This window comes from Perissodus microlepis, chromosome 7, assembly GCF_051167445.1.
Source record: "Perissodus microlepis isolate ML-2025 ecotype Zambia chromosome 7, ASM5116744v1, whole genome shotgun sequence".
Taxonomy (NCBI): Eukaryota; Metazoa; Chordata; class Actinopteri; order Cichliformes; family Cichlidae; genus Perissodus; species Perissodus microlepis.
In genome coordinates, this window is record NC_140467.1 from 56,004,989 (window position 1) to 56,028,220 (window position 23,232).

General features: G+C 40.8%; 1 protein-coding gene across 1 annotated transcript in view; it reads right to left on the reverse strand.

Moving 5' to 3' along the window:
* Positions 1 to 3,372: 3,372 nt before the first annotated feature.
* Positions 3,373 to 23,232, reverse strand: part of vcanb (versican b) — a 33,651-nt gene continuing 13,791 nt past the window's right edge. Inside the window, exons 8-16 of the mRNA XM_084936135.1 lie at positions 20,181 to 20,338; positions 18,573 to 19,896; positions 17,292 to 17,405; positions 17,074 to 17,187; positions 12,264 to 12,422; positions 11,538 to 11,620; positions 6,955 to 7,099; positions 5,075 to 5,257; positions 3,373 to 4,969 (exon numbers count right to left, since the gene is read on the reverse strand). Of these exons, the coding sequence (XP_084792261.1) occupies positions 4,722 to 4,969; positions 5,075 to 5,257; positions 6,955 to 7,099; positions 11,538 to 11,620; positions 12,264 to 12,422; positions 17,074 to 17,187; positions 17,292 to 17,405; positions 18,573 to 19,896; positions 20,181 to 20,338 (2,528 nt within the window). The 3' untranslated portion in view covers positions 3,373 to 4,721. The remainder of the gene's footprint in view (positions 4,970 to 5,074; positions 5,258 to 6,954; positions 7,100 to 11,537; positions 11,621 to 12,263; positions 12,423 to 17,073; positions 17,188 to 17,291; positions 17,406 to 18,572; positions 19,897 to 20,180; positions 20,339 to 23,232) is intronic.

Genomic DNA, 23,232 nt, shown 5'->3' on the forward strand with positions numbered 1-23,232 from the left:
AGGATATGTATTTGCAGAGCTGTAGTTCTTGGGTAATGCTGTAATGTGTAAATGTTTGCAGAGGGAGGGGTCCTGCTTACATGAAAATGTTTTTCCAGTGGGAACACTGAGGCCATTCATGGTGCTGCATCAGTTAATTCTGTAACTGAAATACAGCATGTTGCCAAAGTAAATGAGTGTTTTAAAAGCTGAGTGACGGCATGTTGGTTTTCATGCTGATTCTTTTTTTTTTTGTGCTATTTTCAGGAAAGCTGTCTGTTTAACATTACAAAGAGAGCACAGATTATATATAGACATCCACAATCAACAAAGACAGCAGTACCGGTCAAAAGTTTTCAGAATTATAAAAAAGGCCTGTTTCAGGGAACACAAAATGCATTAACAATTTAAAGCTGTTCTGCAGGATTGGAGGTTGATCAAGCCCTCAAAGCTCGTGCTACTAATTCCTACAGGTGTTCCAACTTTTCTGGATCACTTACAACCCCCTCTGTCTGCATAACAGCAGTGTTGGAACACACTGTGGTACCGTACCCTCGTGAGCATCAGTTGAACAGTCTTGTACTGCAGAAAGTAGTGCGTTGCTAGAAAAATGGTGAGAAAAGGGCAAATAACAAGGGAAGAGAGCCAGACCATCATAACACTTAGAAATGTAGGTCTTTCCTACAGAGAAATTGGAAAGAAAGTTAAGGTGTCAGTGAGTACAGTTTCCTTCACCATCAAAAGGCCCCCCCCCCCCCCCCCCCCCCCGGCTTCTGCTCCGCGGCTGCTGAGTGACCCCTCATCTGGGACTCTCATCACCTCTTTCTGGGATAGTGGCGCGTCTGCCCCTCTGTTGGTCTTCCTTGGTCTCTTGTGTTCTGAGGGCCTCTGGATGTCTGGAGTTTTGATCTCCTCCATACCTGCTTCATGCCCTGGTGGACGGGGCTGTGACCCCCACACCCTCTAGCAGATCATTACATGAAGGAACCTTTTAAAAACAAGCGCGCTCATGCTCACAGGTGTACACACGGGTGCTCACACACACACACAAACTACACCCTTTTTGGCTCCTACCTCAAAGCACACTGCGCGCTGTCAATCTTACGTGCTGCACAATAATGTTTAATATTTAGTACTTATAGTTATATTCCCATAGATCATCGTGATGTTGTTTATTCTATTGCTCTCGTTTTCTTCTGCTTGTTTTCTTTTTTCATTCTCAACAGGTGAAATTAAAAAAGTATCTACTGTTATCTATTGTTAGCTAGTTTATTGTGATGGTGTTGTTTTTATTATGTTGCTCTTTGTTGTTTGTTTTTTCTTCTGGTTTTTTATCTCCATACAGGTGATCCAGGTGTTTTGTTTGTTTTTCTTTTTTTTTCTTCCCCTCTTTCTCACCATCTCTTCTCCCCTCTATTTTTCTTTCTCTCCCTCTCTTTCTTTCATTCTTTCTCCCTGTCCTATCCCCCAGTCATGTCTGTCCCGTCTTTAAAAAACGAAAATAAAATAAATACATAATTATAATAAAGGTCAATCAAATGGACCAATATGGCAAGGCCATGATGATCCACTTGGTAAAGTAAATCCACTTGGCATCTTTCTTGGCCTTCAGACAACAATTCTGATGGCTAAAGATCCAGGCAAAAAAAAAAAAAAAAAAAGAAGAGAAGACTTCAAGCTGTAGGTTTGACAGGACAAGTTGCAGGAATAAAGCCATTGCTAAGATGTCAGAATAAGACATAGAGGCTTCCCTGGGCCATGAAACATTGCCATTGGGATACTGAAGACTGGAAGAAGGTATTATGAACTGATGAATTAAAATTTCAAATCTTCGGTTCATCACACAGGATCTTTGTATGCCGTCAAGTAGGTGAAAGGATGGTTCCACAGTGTGTGGCATCAACTGTTAAACATGGAGGAAGTGTGATGGTCTGGGGCTGTTTTGCTGGATCCAGGGTCGGTGACTTGTACAGAGTGACAGGCACCCTAAACCAAAACAGCTACCACAACTTTCTGTAGCGCCATGTAGTATCCTCTGGTATGTGCCTAGTTGGTCAGGGGTCCATTCTACAGCAAGATAATGACCCAAATATAAGACCCAGCTATGCCAGAACTACCTTAGGAAAAAAAGAACAAGCTGGTAAGCTTGAAAACATGGAGTGACCAGCACAGTCTCCAGACTTAAACCCCATTGACCTGCTTTGGGATGAACTGGAGTGAAAGCAACAGATATGGGGAGAGCTTTCTGAAGTAGAAAAGAATGTAGAAAGAATGCTACGTGTGTGTTCAGCTGTTACATCTGCCAAAGGACTTTGATGAGTCAAAAATTTAGAATACACTTTTGTTTAATAATTGATTCCATGATTACCTCTTTAACTTCAGTTGCTTATTTGTATTATGTCTGGCAATGACACACACACATATACATATATATATATATATATATATATATATATATATATATATATATACACATATTGCTCCATTCTGTAGTTAGTATACGTAGCCAGTCCTGTCAGTGATCTCACTGAGAGGGTTCAGGCCTATGCAGAACAGCAGTGGGGATAGAGCATTTCCTTGGTAGATCCCGCACTTGATGGCAACCTGTCCTATGGGCTTGAAGTTGGTCTCTAGTGTTGTCCACCACATCCCCACTGAGTTCCTGATGAAGGCTCTTAGGGTCCTGTTGATCCTAAGAGCCTAGGCATTCCAGGATCCAGGTGTGGGGCATTGAGTCATAGGCTTTCTTGTAATCAATCCAGGGAGTGCTCAGGTTGGTCAGCCTAGTCCACACTGCCCTGTCTACCAGTAGCTGGTCTTTCACTGCTCCGGTATTCCTGACAATTCCTTTTTGTCCCCCCACTCATATATTGTTCTTCTTAGCTGCTATGACGCCTGACAGGAGCTTCCATGCGGTACTGAGGCAGGTTATTGGCCAGTAGTTGGATGGGAAAGTTCTCTTCTGGGGTCCTTGGAGATCAAGACTGTCTGGCCTTCAGTAAGCCATTCTGGGTATCTCTCATCAACTAGCAGCTGGTTCATTTGTGCTGCCCAATGCTCATGGAGTGCTGTCAGCTTCTTCAGCCAGTAGGCGCGACTCATGTTGGGGGCTGGTGCTGTCTAGCTCTTAGTACTGGAGACCCTTTCTTGAATGTTTGCCACTGTGATGGTTACTGGACCTTGTTCAGGGAGTTTGCTGTGGTCTGCTCTTAGATTCACGAGCCATTGAGCATTACCGTTATAGGCTGCGTCCTTCTCCCATGTGCTTTTCCAATATTGCTCTGCCTCCAGCCTTGGTGGTGCTGTTCTCATATTGTTACATACTATCATGCTACATACTAAAGGAAAATGTATGAAGGACATGAAGACAACGTGAGCTGCATAAAAAAAAAATCTTATATAGCAGGTGGTCATGTTTATTTGTTTCTTATACATTCTCTTATTCCTTGAAAACAATAAACAAACTGATTCCAGATCTACAGGAAAAGGCAGCATGAAGGTATGTGTCTAATAATGTAAAAATAACGTAGAAATAACCAGAAGTGTTTTCGTTGACAATGGAGGAAGTCAATTTTGAGTCACAGCACAATAAAAAAAAAATCAACAATCTCAATAAAACTACAGGACGGCATTGCGTATACATACTGTCAATGACAACATGATTTCTCAATAAGAAAGATCATGACAAGCGTCTGTAAACAGTGCAGAAGATATCACTTCAGTTCCATTGACCTTTATTCAATATCACAGTCCTTTCATAGTTTTGAAGTATACAATAAATTAAATTCTTATGGCTTCAGATAATATTTATAATATATATCCTATGATTAATAGCCACAGCACAGACAGACGACATATTCATCACAATTTCCTACTTGTGTTCATCAAATCTCAATTAAGAAAAAAACTCAGGTAAAATATTTTGTACAAAATCCTACATAGACAAACAATGAAAAACAATGAGTTCAGATAGGCAGACACAATGAAAATGTGGTCAAAGGTAACAATCTGAGGTGATTTGAGGTGAGGAATTCTCACTCATCTTTTTAATTCAGTGACAAGTTCAAAGTTGTCATTTTTTGTTAGTTTTGCTCAAGAACTGCTAAAATGTTTCCATTTAATTTTTCCATTTCCATCCCTTTTAAAAGTTAACAAAGTGTGAGTGTCTTTAACCAGCTTGGACATGACTACACTGTTTAACAAAGAATAAAGACTTGAATTCCTTTTAATTAAAAATTTGCCACTGGGCTGCATTAAAATCTGACAGAAGGCACTAGACTTATGAGCACAGGTTAAAAGCTGATGGCTTAAGTTACACTGAACACTTTGACTATTAAGTGTACAACACAGTGAGGAGCTAAAGGCTCCAGTGCTCCTGTGTTGTGACTGATAGACCTGGTTTTAGGGCGACCTCCTTAGGAGACATGGCTGCATCTATATCAGACACAACATATCCAAGTATTTGAACAATGGCACTAGCTGGTGTTTGAAGCAGTGAAAAGGAAGCATATCAATAATCTGAGCACCATGATTTTGTGGGGAGACTGATGTGGTCAATAAATGAAGTTTGGAAATGAAGCTAAACTGTCCTTGGTGTCTGATCCTGGAATGCAATTGTAAAAATGTCCCCTCAAGAGACACTGATAGACAGTTCAGTGGAACATCACTCTCTATCAATGCCTCTAGACAGACTGTAGATAGCCTGCTGCAATTAGTCATCACCAAAAATCTGATGTCCACAACTACAAACCCACTGAGTGTTTCATCTGATCCTGGCTGCGAGTGCGGACCTGCAGCTGCCTCTCCTTACTCAGCTGTCGATGACTCTGAATGGCCATCCAGTTGCTCTGCAGGATGTTGGAAATCTGCTGTTGCCCTTGGTTTTGTCTGTGTTCCTCCTGACTCTTGGTGTGGTGTTGATAGTGCCTGTGTTGATGCTTGTTCTGGGTGTGGCGGCGTTGAAGAACAAATGTCTTGTGGTAGGTTGCAGCTGAGAGCACAGATGTAGAAATTAACTAAAAGTGAGTACAGTTGAAAATACTTTACAGACCTTTAATGAAAAAGTTAGCTAAAGTACAATCAGGAGGAGACTCACGGCTTGTGCAGGTGACTTTAGGTGAGTCCCACTGGCCGTTGGCCTGGCAGCGTATAGTTGGGGTGTGTCTCTGAATGAAGCCCTGCTTACACTGATAACGGAGCAGGGTGTTGATCTCATAGCGCAAATTTGTGGCCCCAAAAACTCGGGCATCCTTCACTACAGGAGGCTGACCGCATGATACTGTTGGCAGGAGATGCAGAGTTTAATAATGTTATTCTCAAACCTGTACCAATCATTTCCATTGACACTTGGGACAGTGCAGGAAACTCTAAACATAAGCAAAGCTCTGCATATTTGTTGCAGTTCTGTGAGTCCCAAGGAGAAAACTACAGCTGCCCAAAACACAACAAAGGCTCATCTCAGATTGGCCAAAAACATCTTGATGATCTCCAAGACTTTTATACTTTAGACTTAGACAAGGCAAAAGTTGGACTTTCTGGACGTTTGAGTCCCATTACATCTGGCATCAAACTAACACAGCATTTCATAAACAGAACATCAGACTACCAGTCAAACATGGTGACTGGACTTCAGTAGTGGTAACTGGACTTCAATTCAATTCAATTCAATTCAATTCAATTTTATTTATATAGCGCCAAATCACAACAAAAGTCGCCTCAAGGCGCTTCATAGATACAGAGAAAAACCCAACAATCATATGACCCCCTATGAGCAAGCACTTTGGCGACAGTGGGAAGGAAAAACTCCCTTTTAACAGGAAGAAACCTCCGGCAGAACCAGGCTCAGGGAGGGGCGGCCATCTGCTGCGACCGGTTGGGGTGAGAGAAGGAAGACAGGATAAAAGACATGCTGTGGAAGAGATGTCATCCTTAGCTTCTGGTGTGAATAAACATAGTCTCTAATGATGTAGCCAGGTCTCCATGATTATTAACACGCAGCAGTCCCAAATAGAGGAGGTAGTTTCCAGCAATAGCTCTAGTTTGTTGGTCTTCATATGCAAGATGGCTCTTCCATATGTTGAGTAATGGGGATTTAAATGGTTAGCTTCCCAGCTTTTGGCTGTGCTCCCTATGCCACCTGTGCTACTTTCCAGGGTTGAGAACACACCAGGAAGATTCTGGCAGTCTGGCTATATCTGGCATGCTGTACAACATATGACTCCAGTGGAACTCTCTAATAACTATACCCTGACACTGTAATATGATGTTCTCAACCTCCATGTGACTATAGATGTGTTAAATGGCAACTAGCACCCATTAGACCACACACCACCATCTTTGTATTTTGTTTTTACTCTTCGTCAAAAACCAAAATTTGATTGATGATCTGAAACGTGTCAAATATGCAAAAAATGTGCATTTTTTAATACAATGCACAGCACTGTAAGTGAAAGATAAAGATAAAGATAAGTAAAAGTTAAAGACTGTACTGTGATTCTGTTGTTTAAGTTTAGAATGATCACCGAGACAAAATTAGAAGCACCAGACAACACTTACTTTTCATCCACACCCCATGTAAGTACTGCACTGAACAAAACAAAGCTAACGCAAAAGTACAGTTCCTCTCGTGGCCACTTGAGGCTGGCCCTTAAACCTAATCCATGTTGAAGAGTCTGGTACAGAACACAGCTTTGGCAACTGCTGGCAATAAAACTGAATTAAATTGAAAAGACTGTTACTTGGTCTGCAGACTTAGTCTGCACAAATGAGCTAATATGTGTCTGTGTATTACACCTGCACAGTTTATGAATGCAGCTCATTCTATGTTTACTATCCCTAGCCAATAACTTTGAAGCTAAGCTTCAAAGTTAAAGTTAAATAAAAAAGCTTCTCTAAGCTTTTTTACTTAAAGAAAGCATTTTTCCCAGTTGTCCTTTAGTCTCCAAAGAGGACACGTATGTTTTTCCATGTGCATACCTGTTCCCTTTTTGCAGGTAAATGTCAGGTGATAGTTGCAGGGCACGTCATTCCACTGTCCTCCCTCATGCCAGATCATCACCACACAGTCCTCTCCTGACTGGAAGAAGTTGTCCGGCTGGTTTGGCCTCCAATGGTCATATTGCTATCAGAAGACAAATTACAAAGGGCATTATGTTACAGACTGTCTAATTAAATTAGTTTACAAAGTAATGCTGTTACATTTAAGATGGCATGTGCACTTGAACAAGAGCTTAGCATCCTAAGTTTGTTTTTCTGTTTTTTTGTGTTTGTTTTTTTTTCCTTTTCTAAATAACGCCCCAGCTGTGCTGACCTGTTTCCCATGATGCGTGTGAGGCTGTAAGCCCGCTGAGGATTGTTTACTCCCGTGAGGAGCTGCTACAACTTAACTTCTTGTATGGTGGTAAGGACCTCACCCCATGTATGCTGGGTTTTATACCAAAAGACAGAACAAGTGATAAGAGGAAGACAAAAAGAGGGAGACACGGAGGTGTCAAATTGTGTCTGAGGAGACAACAGGTCAGTCGAACTCCCCTGCCCTTTGTTATCCTGGGAAATGTTCAGTCTGTGAGCAGCAAGCTGCATGAACTCCAGCGGAACGTTAGGTTCCAGAAAGACTTCACACAGGGACAGCTGTGTGATGACTTTTCCGAGACATGGCTGACAGAGCAGGACCAGGACGTCGATTTTTCAGTTGACGGATTTGGAGCTCCATTTCATCGGGATCAGGATGTGGGGGTAACGGGGAAATCCCAAGGAGGGGGAGTATGCTGGTATGTGAATAAACGTTACTATAGCGCTGTGACTGTTAGAGAGTTTATTTGCACACCAGACGTTGAACTTTTATCGGTTGCCACTGTGCCCTTTTTGCCCCCCTCATGAGTTTCCACAACTTTTCAGTACTATAGTCTATGTTCACCCGAGGGCTCACCTCTCCCCCTCCACCTCAACATTATCACAGAAGTAGGGCATAAGCTACAGGCACTTTTTTTGTTTGGTGGCATGGTTCAGTCAGACCTCTGTCACAGAGAAAAAACTCATTGAATCAGATAGTGAGATGGTCCTGACAGGTGAGTCACAGCCCTTCTAGCCTCCCTGTACTTCAAACAGATACAAAGGATGGCTTTATCAATTGTTAATAATGGCCCCCCATCCTCTATGGGGTGAATTTCAGCTTCTTTCCTCTGGACGGAGGTTTCTAGTCCCAAGTTAGCGTTATAAAAACAGCTTTGTCCCTACTGGTGCTACTGTTTTGTTTGATTCATCTTCATCTTATTTATATTGTTTTTTATCACACATCTAATTATCAAATATGTGTTTGTCAGGTTTAATGGGCGTGTGTGTGCTTTGTGAGGGGATGCCAAATGCTATCATTTTTTATGTAAAGCAAATTTACCTAGGGATAGAAATAAAGTAATCTTGAACCTTGAACTGCAAATTTAGCAAAAACATACATTACTGGCCAAATATTTTAGGCACTTGTGATCTTAGTTGTGATTTAAGCACCTTTCCTGTTCTCGGAAAATGCACAGAAAAAAAACAAATTCAATTCAGGTTTATTTATATAGAGTCAAATCACAAATCAAGAAACTCCAACAAAAAAACAAGATAATTTGGGGGGATTTTTAACCTGTCAGCCTGACACTGTGTGGACACCAAGGTTTGAGAATGAGAGAACTTGAAAATGAGTTGTATCTGCTAAAAATCTACAAGTTAGAATCTTAGTGGCCTCAAACTCAAATTCGAAGTCAGGTTTTCTGAAAAACTTGTCAATGCGATAACTCAAAAATGAGGTAATGTAGGATTTTGAAACTGCTGGGTGGTTAAGGGGCAGCACTGGCTGTTGCCAGTATTTTTCTCATTAATGTCCTCTTTACGATCGTAACTACTGATAGCTGTATCTACTTATGGACAACTTATGGACTCTTTTGTGAATATAGACTATGAAGTCCCCACCTATCCTCTTCAGAAGGCAGTCAATACTCATCACAAGTGACTGGATGTAATTCAAAAAATATACAGACAGTGGTGCTGCAGAGACAAAAAACAACAGGCCTAAACAAACCCAAGGTTGTGTGGCCTTATATACCAGACGAAATACACAAAAAGTTCATTTTTGTTCATTTTATACTGTATATCTACTGCACGCACTTAACATGGTGTATGGCTCCGATTTGACCCATTCAGGGTGTGTCTGTATTAAGAATGATAACACATGACACAGTCCTCCCTCTTCAGGATCAGATTTCAATTTTCTTGCTCTGAGTTTCCAGCAGATGAACCATGTGTTTGAGATTGTGTTATCACTGCCTACAACTGCTACATCACATGAACATTTTGCCCCGAATAAGGTTTATTGGCAATTTAAATTCAATTCACTTTTATTTATAAATCACCAAAGGTGCTTTATATTAAAAGGTAAAGACTTCAATAATATAGAGAAACCCCAACAATCAGATGCCCCTCTATGAGCAAGTGCTTTAGCAACAGTGGGAAGGAAAAACTCTCTTTTAATAGGAAAAATCCTCCACCAGAACCAGCTTCAGGGAAGGGTGGCCAGAGAGTAATAATAACTAATGCAAAATGGTTTATAAACACATAGTGAGTGATAAAAGATCAGTGAAGAAGAAACGCTCAGTGCATGATGAGAAGCCCCATAGTAGCCTGAATCTTCTCTTAGCTGGGATAACTTTAGCGCGTTCAGGGTCAACTGAGCCAAACTTCACTATATGCTTTGTCAAAAAGTAAAGTTTTAAGCCTAATGTTAAAAGTGTCTGTCTGCCGAATCCAAACTAGGTGCTGGTTCCACAGAAGAGGGGCCTGAAAGCTCAACACTCTGTCTCCTATTCTACTTTAAATATCCACAAGACAGCAGCCTGAGAGCAAAGTGCTCTAATAGGGTGATATGGTACTATAAAGGTCTTTAAGATAAGATGGAGCCTGATTATAGACCTTGTATATGAGGAGCAGCATTTTAAATTTGATTCTGGATCTACAAGGGAGCCAATGAAAGGAAGCCAATATAGGAGAAATATGCTCTCATTTTCTAGTCCCTGTCAGTAGTCTTGGTGCAGCGCTGAAGGCTTTTCAGGGAGTTTTTAGGGCATCCTGATAATAATGAATTACAGTAGTCCAGCATAGAAGTAATAAATGCATGAACTAGATTTTCAGCATCACTTTGAAACAGGATGTTTCAAATTTTAGAGATACTGCGCAAATGGAAGAAAGCAGTCCTACAAAGTTGCTTAATTGAAGTACATATCCTGGTCAAAAATGACTCCAAGAATTCTCACAGTGGAGGCCAAGGTAATGCCATCTAGTGTGTGTAAGATATCATATTTCTAAGATATTTATGGCCAAGTAAAATAACCTCAGTTTTATCTGAATTTAGAAGAAGGAAATTAATCATCCACATCATTATATCTTTAAGATATTCCTGCAGATTAACTCAAGTGATCTTGACCCAGCTTTTTAAGTAGCTTTTTAAGTAGTGGTTTAATTACTGCCAGCTTGAATGCCTGTGGCACATAACCCATTAAAAGAGAGAGGCTGATGGTATTTAAGATTGAAACCTTACTGCACCTGATATTCCCAGATTGTACTGTACTAACCAGGCCTGCCTAGAGACTGAGATCAAATGACATCAGGCATGCTCAGAGTGGTACAGCAGCAAGTTAAATATAGCAACAAACTTGACTGAGGATAAAATCAGCACCTTAGAGATGCAGAAGTAAAGATGGGCAGAGGTTCCCCAATCTGCAAAAAAAACTGTCTACTAATTGTGGGACATTTTCTGAATAATTTTCTTCAATGAAGAAAAAATAGGCCTCAATATTTCATCAGCTACAGTTCATAATAAAAAAATCAATCTGGGCCCTCAGGTGGCACAGCATTAAAAACAGGCATGATTCTGTCATTGAACTCGTGATTTTTGAAGTCAAACAACATTCTGAAAGGTACAGTGTCTGAGAACATCTGAACCCCAACATAGTTTCCACTGAAAATCAAAGAAATCTACCTGAACCTGTAGGCTCCATAACAGATTAGCAAACCACGTCTGGTTCTACTTGCACAGTAGAATGAATCTGAATATCCAAAATGAATAAAGATCACGGAATGAATCTGGAGGCCCAATCTGGCCCAAGTCCAGTTCGGTTCCAGTCATTTCCCACTTCATCTGGTTCTGATCTATTTTGGATTCGTTCATATAAAATGGTTCATCTTGAAACTGTACTGAAATAAGCCTGACTAATGTAGATAGTAGACAGCTCACTAAGAGCCGAGACATTTCTTGTAACATGTTTGCTCTACATTTATTAAAGACTTGGAAAGCTGCCTTGTGTTTTTCTTTCTTTCAGTTAAATGTGAAACTGTTATACTCTGGCTATTAACAGTACCTTAATAAAACATCTCTGCTACTGCTATATGAGAGCCATCATGTATCATTGAAGGCTGATTTTAAATCAAATTGCAAATGGTTACACTGGGGAACAATAAACATTGATGTCTGTAAATGTAACTATATCCATAGCCACTTATCTTATCAATAGTGCTTATCTTACCATTGGTCTGCCATCAGTCCATCTGAAGTCTCTCTCAAACATCTTGTCATTCAGGCCTATCCACTGGTAGTCACTTCCTAGATCTGCAGGGGAAAAGCACGATGCACTGAGTCCGAGATCATTTTACTGAAGCAGAACCTGATCAATACCAAACAAAGCATTTTGGAGAGGAGTGTAAACAGACAACAAAGAATTATGGAGAAGCACCGTTGAGCTCAGTGTCAGTAGCTTCACCAGAGTTTACTTGCAGCTCCATCACTATTCTCAGACTGATTTCTGTAGTAGAGCAGTGACTGCAAATCGTGTAGCATTTGCTTGCGTTTTCAAATTTGGTAAAACCAACAATCAAATTATTATTTATCATCAAAGTTTCTTTGTTTGCTTGTTTGCTTTTTTTACATACATTCGTTGTGAATGAAACCCAAAGACATGTTGAAATCAATGCAATCAAATAACAAAGCAGCTACTCAAAATGTAACTAATGTTTTAGGTAGCCATTTCTACTGTATTTTCAAAAATATGATCAGATTTAGTTTTAGACTATCCAACCAAAAGTAGTCTGGACGAGTGGTTGACCACAAACAACAAAGTTGTGCTGCTAGCACGGCCAAAAACTGTTTCATTTAAGGACTTATTCACAGACTCTCTAGACCCATAATTCCTTATACTGTCGACTGAGCATTATATTAACATTTAAGACACCTCATCGAAACAACACAAACTTACTATTGACAAAAATTTGCTCCTCATGCGACAGGATGCTGGTCAGGTGGGCGCCGTGTATCCGACATTCCCTCTCTGCAGCGTCCCAGGTCCGACGGTGTGTAAAGTGCCTGTAGCAGTGAGATTGAAACTTCTTCCAACCAAAACCACACATCTCAATGTCTGCAGAAAGAGAAAAACAAAATGTGAAAGAACCATCAAAGCAGGTGGAAAAAATATTTCATATTATATACACTTTATCTTGACTTCTTGTGTTGGTGCAGAATTAAAAATGTGGTATGTATGTGGTTATATCATAACTAATGACAAGTCCCTACATATCTTTAAGGCAATAAAACAAAATCCACATACTGAAATATCAAATTTAGGACATGCCAGGAGCTTCGGTTAACAACTACATCAAATAGGCTCTCAGAATGTTTGTTTCTACTGTCATTAACTATGAACAGTTTCACTGAAACTGCACTCCTGAAGACTTAAAACCATAGCCATGTTTGATAAAGCTACATTTAATCTGGCTGCAGATGCCGTGCTTGCAATCTGAATGTCAACCTGCCTGTATCCGAGGGATGCCCTTCTATTAGATTAACAGGTAAGAGACTTATCCTACACACCTACAGCCAGTCTAGAATCTTCAATTCACCAAACATTGTGCATTTTGTATGACTAACTCCAAGGACTTACCTTTAATATACAGCTGTTACAATAGAAATTAACACCATGGGTTAACCCAAAAAACTGTGAACCACTGTTATGATAGCCAGTATCTCTGACTAGGGTTCTTGGTTTTATTAGGCCAGCTAACAAAGACTATGTACACCTGTTTCATAGTACACCTCTCATTTCTGAATTAAATACCACATTCTGACTGATTATTACCACATTCTGACTGATTATTGTGACAGATCACCTGAATCCCTTTTGGCATCTTTTAACAGCTACTTTCATCAGGATAATGCAGAAAGAAATTGTTTGGCAAATCAATTTAATGAAGATGAAAATTAATTTAGTGGCTTTCAAGATCACAACTCAAAGGAGGGAAAGACTTCTATAGAACCTGTCACAGTATGCGGCACCACAGTGTATGAATTTGCGAAGAGGAACCAAAATGTAGACAACAAGGAACCAAAACTTGAATATTAACAAAAGGCGAGCTGTTTATTAAGGCTGGTAGAAAAATACTAAGGCAAACAAAGATGACCCTAAACTAACAACCTAAACTGGGGAAATTAAAAATACAAAGCTACCTGGGACATGAAACACAGCAGCTGACCTGACAATGAATCAACAGAAACACACAGACTAAATACACACAAGGGTGATAGGGGAAGTGGAAACACAGGAGGAAACAGCTGACACTAATCTGACATAACGAGACAAAAGAAGCAAAACTGACTACACTGACATAGGACATAGACCTTCAAAATAAAACAGGAAACTGAACGGAAAGCAGACATGACAATACAAGTTCACAACAAGGACAAGAATACAAGAAACATGACAGACTAACACAGAAGACCTAAGTGAAACATAAATAAACTAAAGGCAACCAAAAGATAATCCAATTACTCAACATAACAAAGGAATAACTTAAGAACTCAAAACGTAAACTGAAAACGCTGAGTCAGAGACCCAGGATCGTGACAGAACCAACCTTTTTGCTCTTGCAGACATCACCATTAGAAAGACCACAGGTGTAAATCAGTGTTTATACAGTATGGTCTATGGACCTGATACTACACAGGTTCTGACACAGCAGGACAGCAGCACAAATTTGACGATGAAAATAAAAACCGTATAAACTAAACAAACATAGTGGCAGAACACACAAAACTGAGAGAGATCATGACAATGAGCAGAGGCAAACAAGGGAACAGACCACAGGTGGGGATCGAGCTGAACATAGTCTAACTAACGAGACGGGGAACCAAAACAGAACATGCTGAAAACAGGACAGAAGACTATCAAAGTAAAACAGGAAGTATGAGAAACACACTGAGATGCAGACTGACTAAATACAAGGAACAGAGGGAGCAAGAGACAGAGGCACCACTGGGAAAGAAGCGAATAAACATGGAGACGGAGGCGAGTCTATGGAGACACCGAACAAGGGATAGAACTTAAAATACATAACACACATGGACTACACACGGAGGCATAACTGGGAAACAGACAAATTGAGCATTGAGACAGGACTGATTTCAAAGAGGGATACGACTACCGGAAAGTAGACACAATATGACAGGAGGAGGGAAAATGTAAGGCTAGATAACAAATTAAAACCTAGCAATCAAAACTATAACAACCAAAACTAGGATCATAACAATAAAGAGCTGAAGCTGTTTGAGAGCAAAGGGAAGCTTCAACCAGCATTAGTATGCGGTTTCTACTAAACAGACTGTAAGACACAATATCTCTTACTATGAATAAGTGCCTTTTTTCAAACTTCATGTGGTATATTCAAGAAAATGTTTAGACTTTGCTGCTTTGTAACCACATTTTACCCACTCCTTAGGTGTTAATGTGAGCTAATCAAACTTCTGTCTAAAAGTAGCTATACTACATTTCCCTGGTTGCCTATCACTGCCTTCTAGTACACTTCATAATCTGGAATCAGATTTTCATTTGTTGATGAAGTTACATGTTGTTTTGGAAACATGCTGTTGTAACAGTGAAGCTAACAGCAACACAACAGCTCTGAATTTTATTTCTGTGCTCTGGCCAGAGACGGTGAGAGAGAAAGAGAGGCACAGAGAGAGCTGAGGTCCAGCTGGGGAGTGAAAGCCCCTCACTGAATGAGCTCAGCAACACACAGTTGGACTTCATTAAGTCTCACAAACATCCAGTTGTCTGCAGGTCAAGCACACAGAGACACACACAAAGAGCTCATGTATAACACACATTCAACTTCATATACAAGTCACATAATCAGCCCTGTGCTTTGTCTGGCCATACAAACAATGGCTGTTTTGTATCAGTGGCACCAGAATTATACATGCCAGTAAAGTCATGATGGACAGTATCTGTCGAGTCTTTTAAGGTAGTAGCCATCATCAACTGACTTCATTTTAATCCTGCCTCTGTGCAGCTACCTGGAATGAAAGGTGAGGTCTCTAATGAATGCAGCACTATAAGCCACAGGTCTCTCTGCCAGTTTGAAATTAGCAGAGTGGTCAGTTGAGTATGAAACATAGCATCACTCAGCATCACCCAGGATATTAAGCCCAGCCTGAAAAAACTGAAGCAGTATTGTCAGTATTGATTCAATTCCACACGCAGCTGCAAAAGCTTTCTGGGAAAATAGAGGGCAATTATCTTTCTTCCCTCATTCTTTCCATTGGCAAAAAGCTGCAAGAGGACAGCTGTGTCCCTGATTTTTGAACTCTTGCATATACTAGGAAGGAAAAATAAGCAGTAAACAGTCCATAATTTATGTCTGAGTGTCTACATTTAGCTTTACACACTGTATTCATCATTCAAATAGATACGCCCTGCAAACTGGGAATTCTTATAGCACCAATGTTTCTATTTTTTCCACAAGACTCCAACAATGCTGACTTGGATAAGCAGAACAAAATGCAAATTTCCTCAGGAGTGTAGGTACCACCATATTAACCCCAAAGGATGTTTGGAAGAAAGCCTCTTCTCTCCCCAAAAAAGATGTTGGCATGGCTTAGCTTTGCAGAGCTAAATTTGAACAACAAAACCAAAATGGAGCTGTTTGACCATAATAACAGCAGCATGTTTGGAGTAAACCAAACAGCCTAAACACCTCAGACCAACTGTCAGCACAGTGGTGGAGCGATGATGATTTGAGCACCTTGCAGTCACTGAGTGGAGCATGAACTCGTCTGTATACAAAAGTGTTCTAGAGTCAAAAGTAAGGCCACCGTCTGACAGCTAAAGCCTGGATGTAACTGGGTCATCAACAGGACAGTGATCCCAAGCACAGAAGCAAATCTACAACTTCTTCTGCATTTTGGCTTAGCTTTTTGTGACTGGAAGACCCCACAACAAATACACTTTTGTGGTTTTGCTTTTCGTGGTGGAAACTTTACAGTTGTCGCATCTTCTGCTTGGCACACACCCTTCTCTAGGTCCCAGTGTCACTGAACTAGCGACTGGAGTGGCACACCACACTACACCTCCGCCACATTTTTGTTAAATAAATAATAGCACATAATATGTAATTTGTTCTTGTTCATCTGTGGTTGTATTTAACTCATTTCAAGACTTGCTGAGGACCAAATAACCTTTTAAATATCCTGATATACACTGTAAAACCTCAGAATTGACAGATCCAGTTGTTGTACTTTTATTCTACAATGACTGCATATGAATACATTAAGTAGTGTATAATGTATGACTCCAAACCATTAATAGACTGAGTAAAATAATTTTAAGCAAGCAAATAAAAGCAGAATTTAGTTAAATGGCTTCTTATCATGACTACATGATACAAAAGAAAAACTATGGGGCCTCATTCTGAAACCAAACATTTTGCTCAGAGCAGCAGAAAAAAAACTGTTGCTGCTGAGAACTGTTTCCTTGTTTGGAAAATATTAATCCTCGGAGTCCACTTGTGTGCCTGAGTTTTGATTATCTGCTGAGTAACGGCAGAAATATTAGTCCTACGGCTGGAACTCATCTGTTGAAGAGCCAACGCCCAAAGCTGAATGATGGCCCAAAGACCCAAACTCTGCAGTAAGTTCAGACTTACTTTAAAAGAATGGTGGTCAGAACATATATCTGAGAACTGACTTCCATAGATTAATGATTTTGACACAGTTGCTTATTAATTCTGTTTCCTGACCTTGTTCACAGAACTCTCCTTTGTAGCTCGGGAGGCAGAGACAGGTGAAGGAGTTGATCCCATCCAGGCAAGTGGCTCCATTCAGACACGGGTTAGACTGGCACTCATCAATATCTGTCAGACATGCAACACAGACAAGCATTATTATACATCCACCTGTCAGGAAGGGTCAGGATGGCTTGTTAAAAGAGCACACCTGGCTCTGAGGCTCTCTGTACCTGTTTCACAGTGCCACCCGGTGTATCCAGGTGCACAGATGCAGACATTTTGTGGTCCCTTCTTGTAGCACGAGCCTCCGTTCTGACACACATTGGTTGAGCATGGCAGGAGATCTGCCAAGGAGACAATGAGAATGGAAAACGATTAAAATCATCAACATCATTAAGAGCGGTGAAACGTACTGCAGTTCAGAAAGGCTTTACAGCTCCTTATTGGCACAGCAGGGCTGTCCATGTTTGTGGTAATAGACACTCGGTTTGTTGGTGGGCTGACCTGCTCATATTAAAGTATATCAGAAAATTCAATGTCTGCACAAATGTTTACAAGGAACCTTCAATTGCAAACAGGACAGGCTTTTATCCTGCTGTGAATTTTTAATGCATATATTTGTAGAACCTCTCCATCTTCTAGAAAAGCGAGGCCAACAAGGGACAACTTAAATACACTGTTGTTACAAATCACATAGGCAAACCTGGAAGCTAAATGCTAAATGCTGCTTAGCCCTGCGACAGACTGGCGACCTGTCCAGTGTGTACCCTGCCTCTTGCCCTAAGAGAGCTGGGATAGGCTGCAGCCACCCTGACAAAGATAAGCACAAGAGAATAAATGGATAAATAAAACTAAATTGAATGTCTTGGGTTCAAGACTCTGCATTTTTAAGCTGGATTTGGTCACTTCTGGTTTGAAAAACATCACACAATGCCAAAATGTTCGTTTTTTTGGAGCCATGAAGTAACCGCATTTGAACAAGCAGGTGGACTAACATGTCAGCTAAGGACAGTAAGGTCAGCTCACGGATCTGACAGTTCATTATTTGTCGTATAATTTCATTAAAACTGCTAGGTCAGGCCTACCAGACACCTGCTAGCTACCTCACATCTGACTGAAATCATCATGCCCCTAAAGTTTTACAAATCCATGAGGGTGAGTTAACAATGGGTGAGTTGTTATGAAGGTGGAAACTATGTAATAATTTTTTGTGAGCAGCTGTTAAGCTGTCTATTTAATACTTGATGTGCAAAGGAAAAACCTTGTATTTGGGAACTTTAAAAGTGTATTACAGACTTTTGATAGCACAAGTGGGTATTATCATTGAAAAAGCATGTTCTATCCCTTTTAACTACGGCAGAAGGCTGAGAGAGGGCTCAGCTCAAACATTATAGCTGCTGACTCAAGTAACTGGCAAAAATGTTAAGCAGGGGAACCAAACCAAGCTGCTGTGCTGTTTAAAACAACTGAAGCAGCTATGAACCAAACCAACAACAACAGAGTTCATGTACCTGTAATGTTTATAGTGCTGGTCATGACTGAATAAGTTGTGTCCGAGCTGGTCTCAGGTTGAACTGTGGCCACTGTCTGTTCAGGCATCTGAGGTTGGGACTCCACAAAAAAGGGGGTGATGTCTTTATCATCGTCTACAAATTTCTCCTCTGGTACAGCAGTGGCAGCCAGGTCAGGGATTAGAGCCCACTGGGGGACAGAATAGCTTTTTTGCTCAGAAGTATAAAAGGGTGAAGTAGTGGAGAGTGTGGTCTGGTCTATGTTCTCCATGGTGGACAGGTCAGCATGTTCTCTGTAAAACTGAGCGTGGATGTCAGAGGAGGCAGACGGAGACTCAGTAGCGACAGCTGGATGGCTCTTATCTTCAAAGGAGGGATGGGCAAAGGGTTTAAGTTTGCTCATTTCTGCAGTTGTGCTCTTTATATTGGTGAAGGTCACAGCTGCCATGGCTGGTGAAACAGTAATAGCGACTTCTCTGAAAAGTTCCCCAGAAGCTCCCTCCTCATCAGACAGCTGGTCTGCACCTGAGTCTGGGTCTGTAACTGCAACATCACCTGATGAAACTCCAAGCACATCTGCGATTTCTGTAGGTACTGCAGGTGAAGGCTGTTGGGTATAAAGGTCATTTGAAATCATAGTGCTAAGCATGGTGCTAAGACTGGGTGTGTCTGACGGGTATACATCTTGACCTGAAGCCTCATCTTCTCCAGAGGAAGACCCTTCAAAGTCCCCAGTCTGGGCCTGCTCAGTGGTTTCCTGTGACTTTGTGTCTGGGATAAAAGTCGCAACCTCTGTTCCTCCGATTTCTGTCTCATCAGTCCTCGCATCCAACTGGTGTCCGGTAGCCAGGGTGGGTATAGCACCATCTGCAGAGCCCTCCTGCATACTGCCAACCTCATCATCTGTGGAGTTGCTTGCCGAGCCTTCCATGTCCTCATCAGTTAAGGCAACATGAGCAACATCCTTGGAAACACTAAGCAGGACTGGAGTTGATATTGTAGAGACAGGGGGAGTGTATGTGGTTGAGACTGCTGTTTCATGTGGTTCTTGAGTGTTGATTCTCATGGCATCTGTAAAAACATAAGAAACTGTGTCTGCATCCAGGCCTGAGACTGCAACATCATCTGGGTATGGAGTTTGAAGATAAATGATCTTGTCCGTGGTTTCCTCTGGAAATATCTCCCCGGTTTCAATTTCAAAGGTAAAGGGAGTCATGCTGATGTCTTCTTCCTCCTCTACTTCTGTCTCATTCACATTTCCAGGAGTGGCCGTCTCAAACTGATCTCCTCTGGCCTCCTCTGGCTGCTGTGGTTCAGGTGTTACCTGGATGGATTGAAACAAATTGGCTATTTTTAACAAATGAGAAAGAATGACAAAGAGCCAGTAGCTTGACTCAGACCAGATTAGACTATTTTACACATTCACGGAGAGGGCGTCTGGTTGAATGATTTGAATGAATTCGTTTGCTGAAGACACAGCTGTGTTTACTAGCAGTGATAGAAAAAAAATGGGAGAACACACAAACACAAACACAGACATACATATATATGTATATTGGAGGATTAAACTAGAATTATTTAGTAGACATATCAGTGTATAGAAAGTACCTCATGTTTTCCATTGACAAAGCTGACTATTTGTGCCATATCAATCGGAGGCACCTCAAGGGAAGTGATCTCCCCGCTGCCCTGGATACCTTTACTGGTCATCTGGAAAATGTCAGAGCCGTTCACAGGCTGGTTCAGGAATTCCAGGAGACGATTCACTAGAGGCAGATGAGAAGCAGCCATATAACACATCAAGGCAAAAAAAGAAAAAAGAAAAGAAAAACAAGGAACAAGTGTTATGATTTTATTCCTTACTTAAAGTGCAATGTCAGTACCAGGCCACAGCCTCTTGGGAAAAATCAAATAAATCACCATACAGCCTCTATGTTAAAATGAATAACTTTAGAGCAAATTTAAAATTGTTTGCAGCCTGGTAGAAAAAAGTTTTGCTTATTATAATTAAACTAGATCATCATGGTATTGTAGCATAAAGTCATGTATAATGAAGGCCTCAGAAACACAGGTCTAGAGACGGGTCAGTCATGAACTAGCAACCAGCAGTTGAGAGGAAAAACATATGTTCCTAGACAGGTTGCTGGCAGTTGATGTGAAACTGATTGCTAAAGCCCCACTCGCACAGGCTAAAGATCAGTCAGTGATCCCAAACAACAGGTGACATTCTGGTGGTTTCGTCGTAGTTAAGTGTGCTCTTGAGCGAGGGAATCACAGACAGCAGAAAAAAAGATGGATGTATCCAAGACAGCATCATATGTTGTTATGTTAAGTTCTGTTATAATGCCTCAAGCTAGACATTTTTGCTGCCTTAAACTTTTAAAACTCAAGACCAAGGGTCAGATTTGACTGTGATACTGACAGACATGCAGTTATAGTTAGAATCAAGGTAGCCAGTTTTAAAGCATATCTTGCTTACTAAGCTTTAAAAATCAATGTGATCGAGACCATAGACTCATCAGAAGAGTTTGTACTACATTCACAAAATCCAGCCAGGGTGGCTTCACCACAGACTACAATACATTTGGAAATCTTGGTTTTCCATCAGAATCCAAGCTTAAAGGCTTCACTTCGAAGACACACTAGCTATGGTGATCTTTTCATCGTAAACCTGCAGAGGTTTTTATATTTTTAATTTTTTAATATTCCTGATGACATTTCTTCACCTTAACATCAGTAAAGCATTTGAAAGCAGAGCTTTTGCATTGTGGTACTGCAACTTCAGTGAAGGATCTAAGATCTTACAGCTCTGGCACAGACCCACAGTAGCGCATTTCTGATATTTGTTAAAATGAGCCAAAGAGCATATTTGGATGGTTAACAGTTAAAAGTCTGAGTTTCCTATGATTAAGGTCAGTCTGTGCCAGCGGCCTCTCTCAAACAATGCATGCTTGTGTCTCTTCATTAAGACTTTGTGGTACACATGGAAGCTATACAGAGGGGAAGCAGAGTATGCAAATGTATACAAAGTCATAACAGAGAACTTACAGACCTTAAATTGAATAAATATATACAAAACTTCAGCAAAAAAAAAACAGTTGACCAAGAAGCATGCTGTTACTGTTAAGTGACTAGTTAATTGGTCCATGTCAGCCTCTGTGTCACTCTGAACTTGACACCACATGAAGAAGTCATTCTTCATTGTAACACTCAATGGTTCAACTTTCCTAATTTCCTGAGGATATGAACTGAGAGTTGGAGGGCCTCATACAAAACAGCCTCTGCTTCATGTGATGGTATATTACACATGTAACAGAACATGCCTTCATCATTTTAATAACAAACACAACTTCTGGAAGATGGTACCACTTGGCTAAGGGTAGCAAACACATATGCACTGTAATCTGAATCAATGATTATTAGGCTCTGGGCAGATAGGGCCTCTCTCTTGTCAAGTGCTATTAACCATTTCCAGGCACAAAATATGCCAAAACAAAGATCTGAGCAAGCTGGTGAAAATACAGTGTCTTTGTTTTACTGCTGTAAACCCCACTGCATTCACTGCAAATCACGCCCTACATCTCACATTTGTCAGCAAGTGATTTTAATTTTTTAATTATAAATATGTACTTTTGATATGGTTGTAATTCGAACAGAGAAATTTCTCTTCTCTCTAGAGAACCTAGATTAAAGACACAACACAGGACCTACTGTGGCCATATCCAGCCTAATCAGAAGGGGAAAAAATAACATGACTGTCTGCCAGTTCTTGGTTAGCCTGTTTAATGTAATCAAACATTGGTGGTAATGGTGCTAATTCAAACGAATTAAGGGAAAATGAAGTGTAGAATATAGGGATTGTTTGAGAACTTGTTAATTTTAGCAACTCAAACTGCTCCCTGGAGAAAAGATTATTACAGTCCAGTATTTGTGGTTTGTTGGCAACTCTTTGTGCAGAAATCCTGATGGGAAAGTTGAAGACCAAACTCTGTAGGCATGTCTAAAGCCAGCAGAGACTAATCACCAATGTCTAAAGCCAGCAGACTAATCACTCCATCAGACCTCCACTGTCTCTTTGCGTGTGAGTGAAAAGAAAAGAAAGTGTTCAGAAAGACTGTTGATATACAGTGTTTGTCTTTTGCCGAACCCATCCTGTTTTTTCCAGTGCTGTGGTGTGTTTACAGTGTGTTTAACTACAAACTGGCTGCACAGCAATGACTGACTTCATCATTTCCACATCTGGCTCTACAAATACAGCATGTTTTGTGTGAAAATGTGTGAGCATATAAAAAAAAGGTTGCACACAATGAGCTGTGTCCTTTGCCATTTTACACATGAAGTTCTTACTACAAATTGTTGATAGAATTGGGTCAGTCTACAGTTTGTTTCAGTGTTATTTCACTGCTGCAGTGGATGCTGCCTCGGTATAACATGCAGTAGACAGGAGAGCCACTTGCAAGGTGCTGTTATCGCCATTTCACCCCAATTGGTCGTGACAGATGGCCGCCCCTCCCTGAGCCTGGTTCTGTCGGAGGTTTCATCCTGTTAAAAGGGAGTTTTTCCCTTTTAAAAAAACTCCTAAGTGGGAAGGAGTTTTTCCTTCCCACTGTCGCCAAAGTGCAAAGTGCTTGCTCATAGAGGGGGTCATGTCATTGTTGGG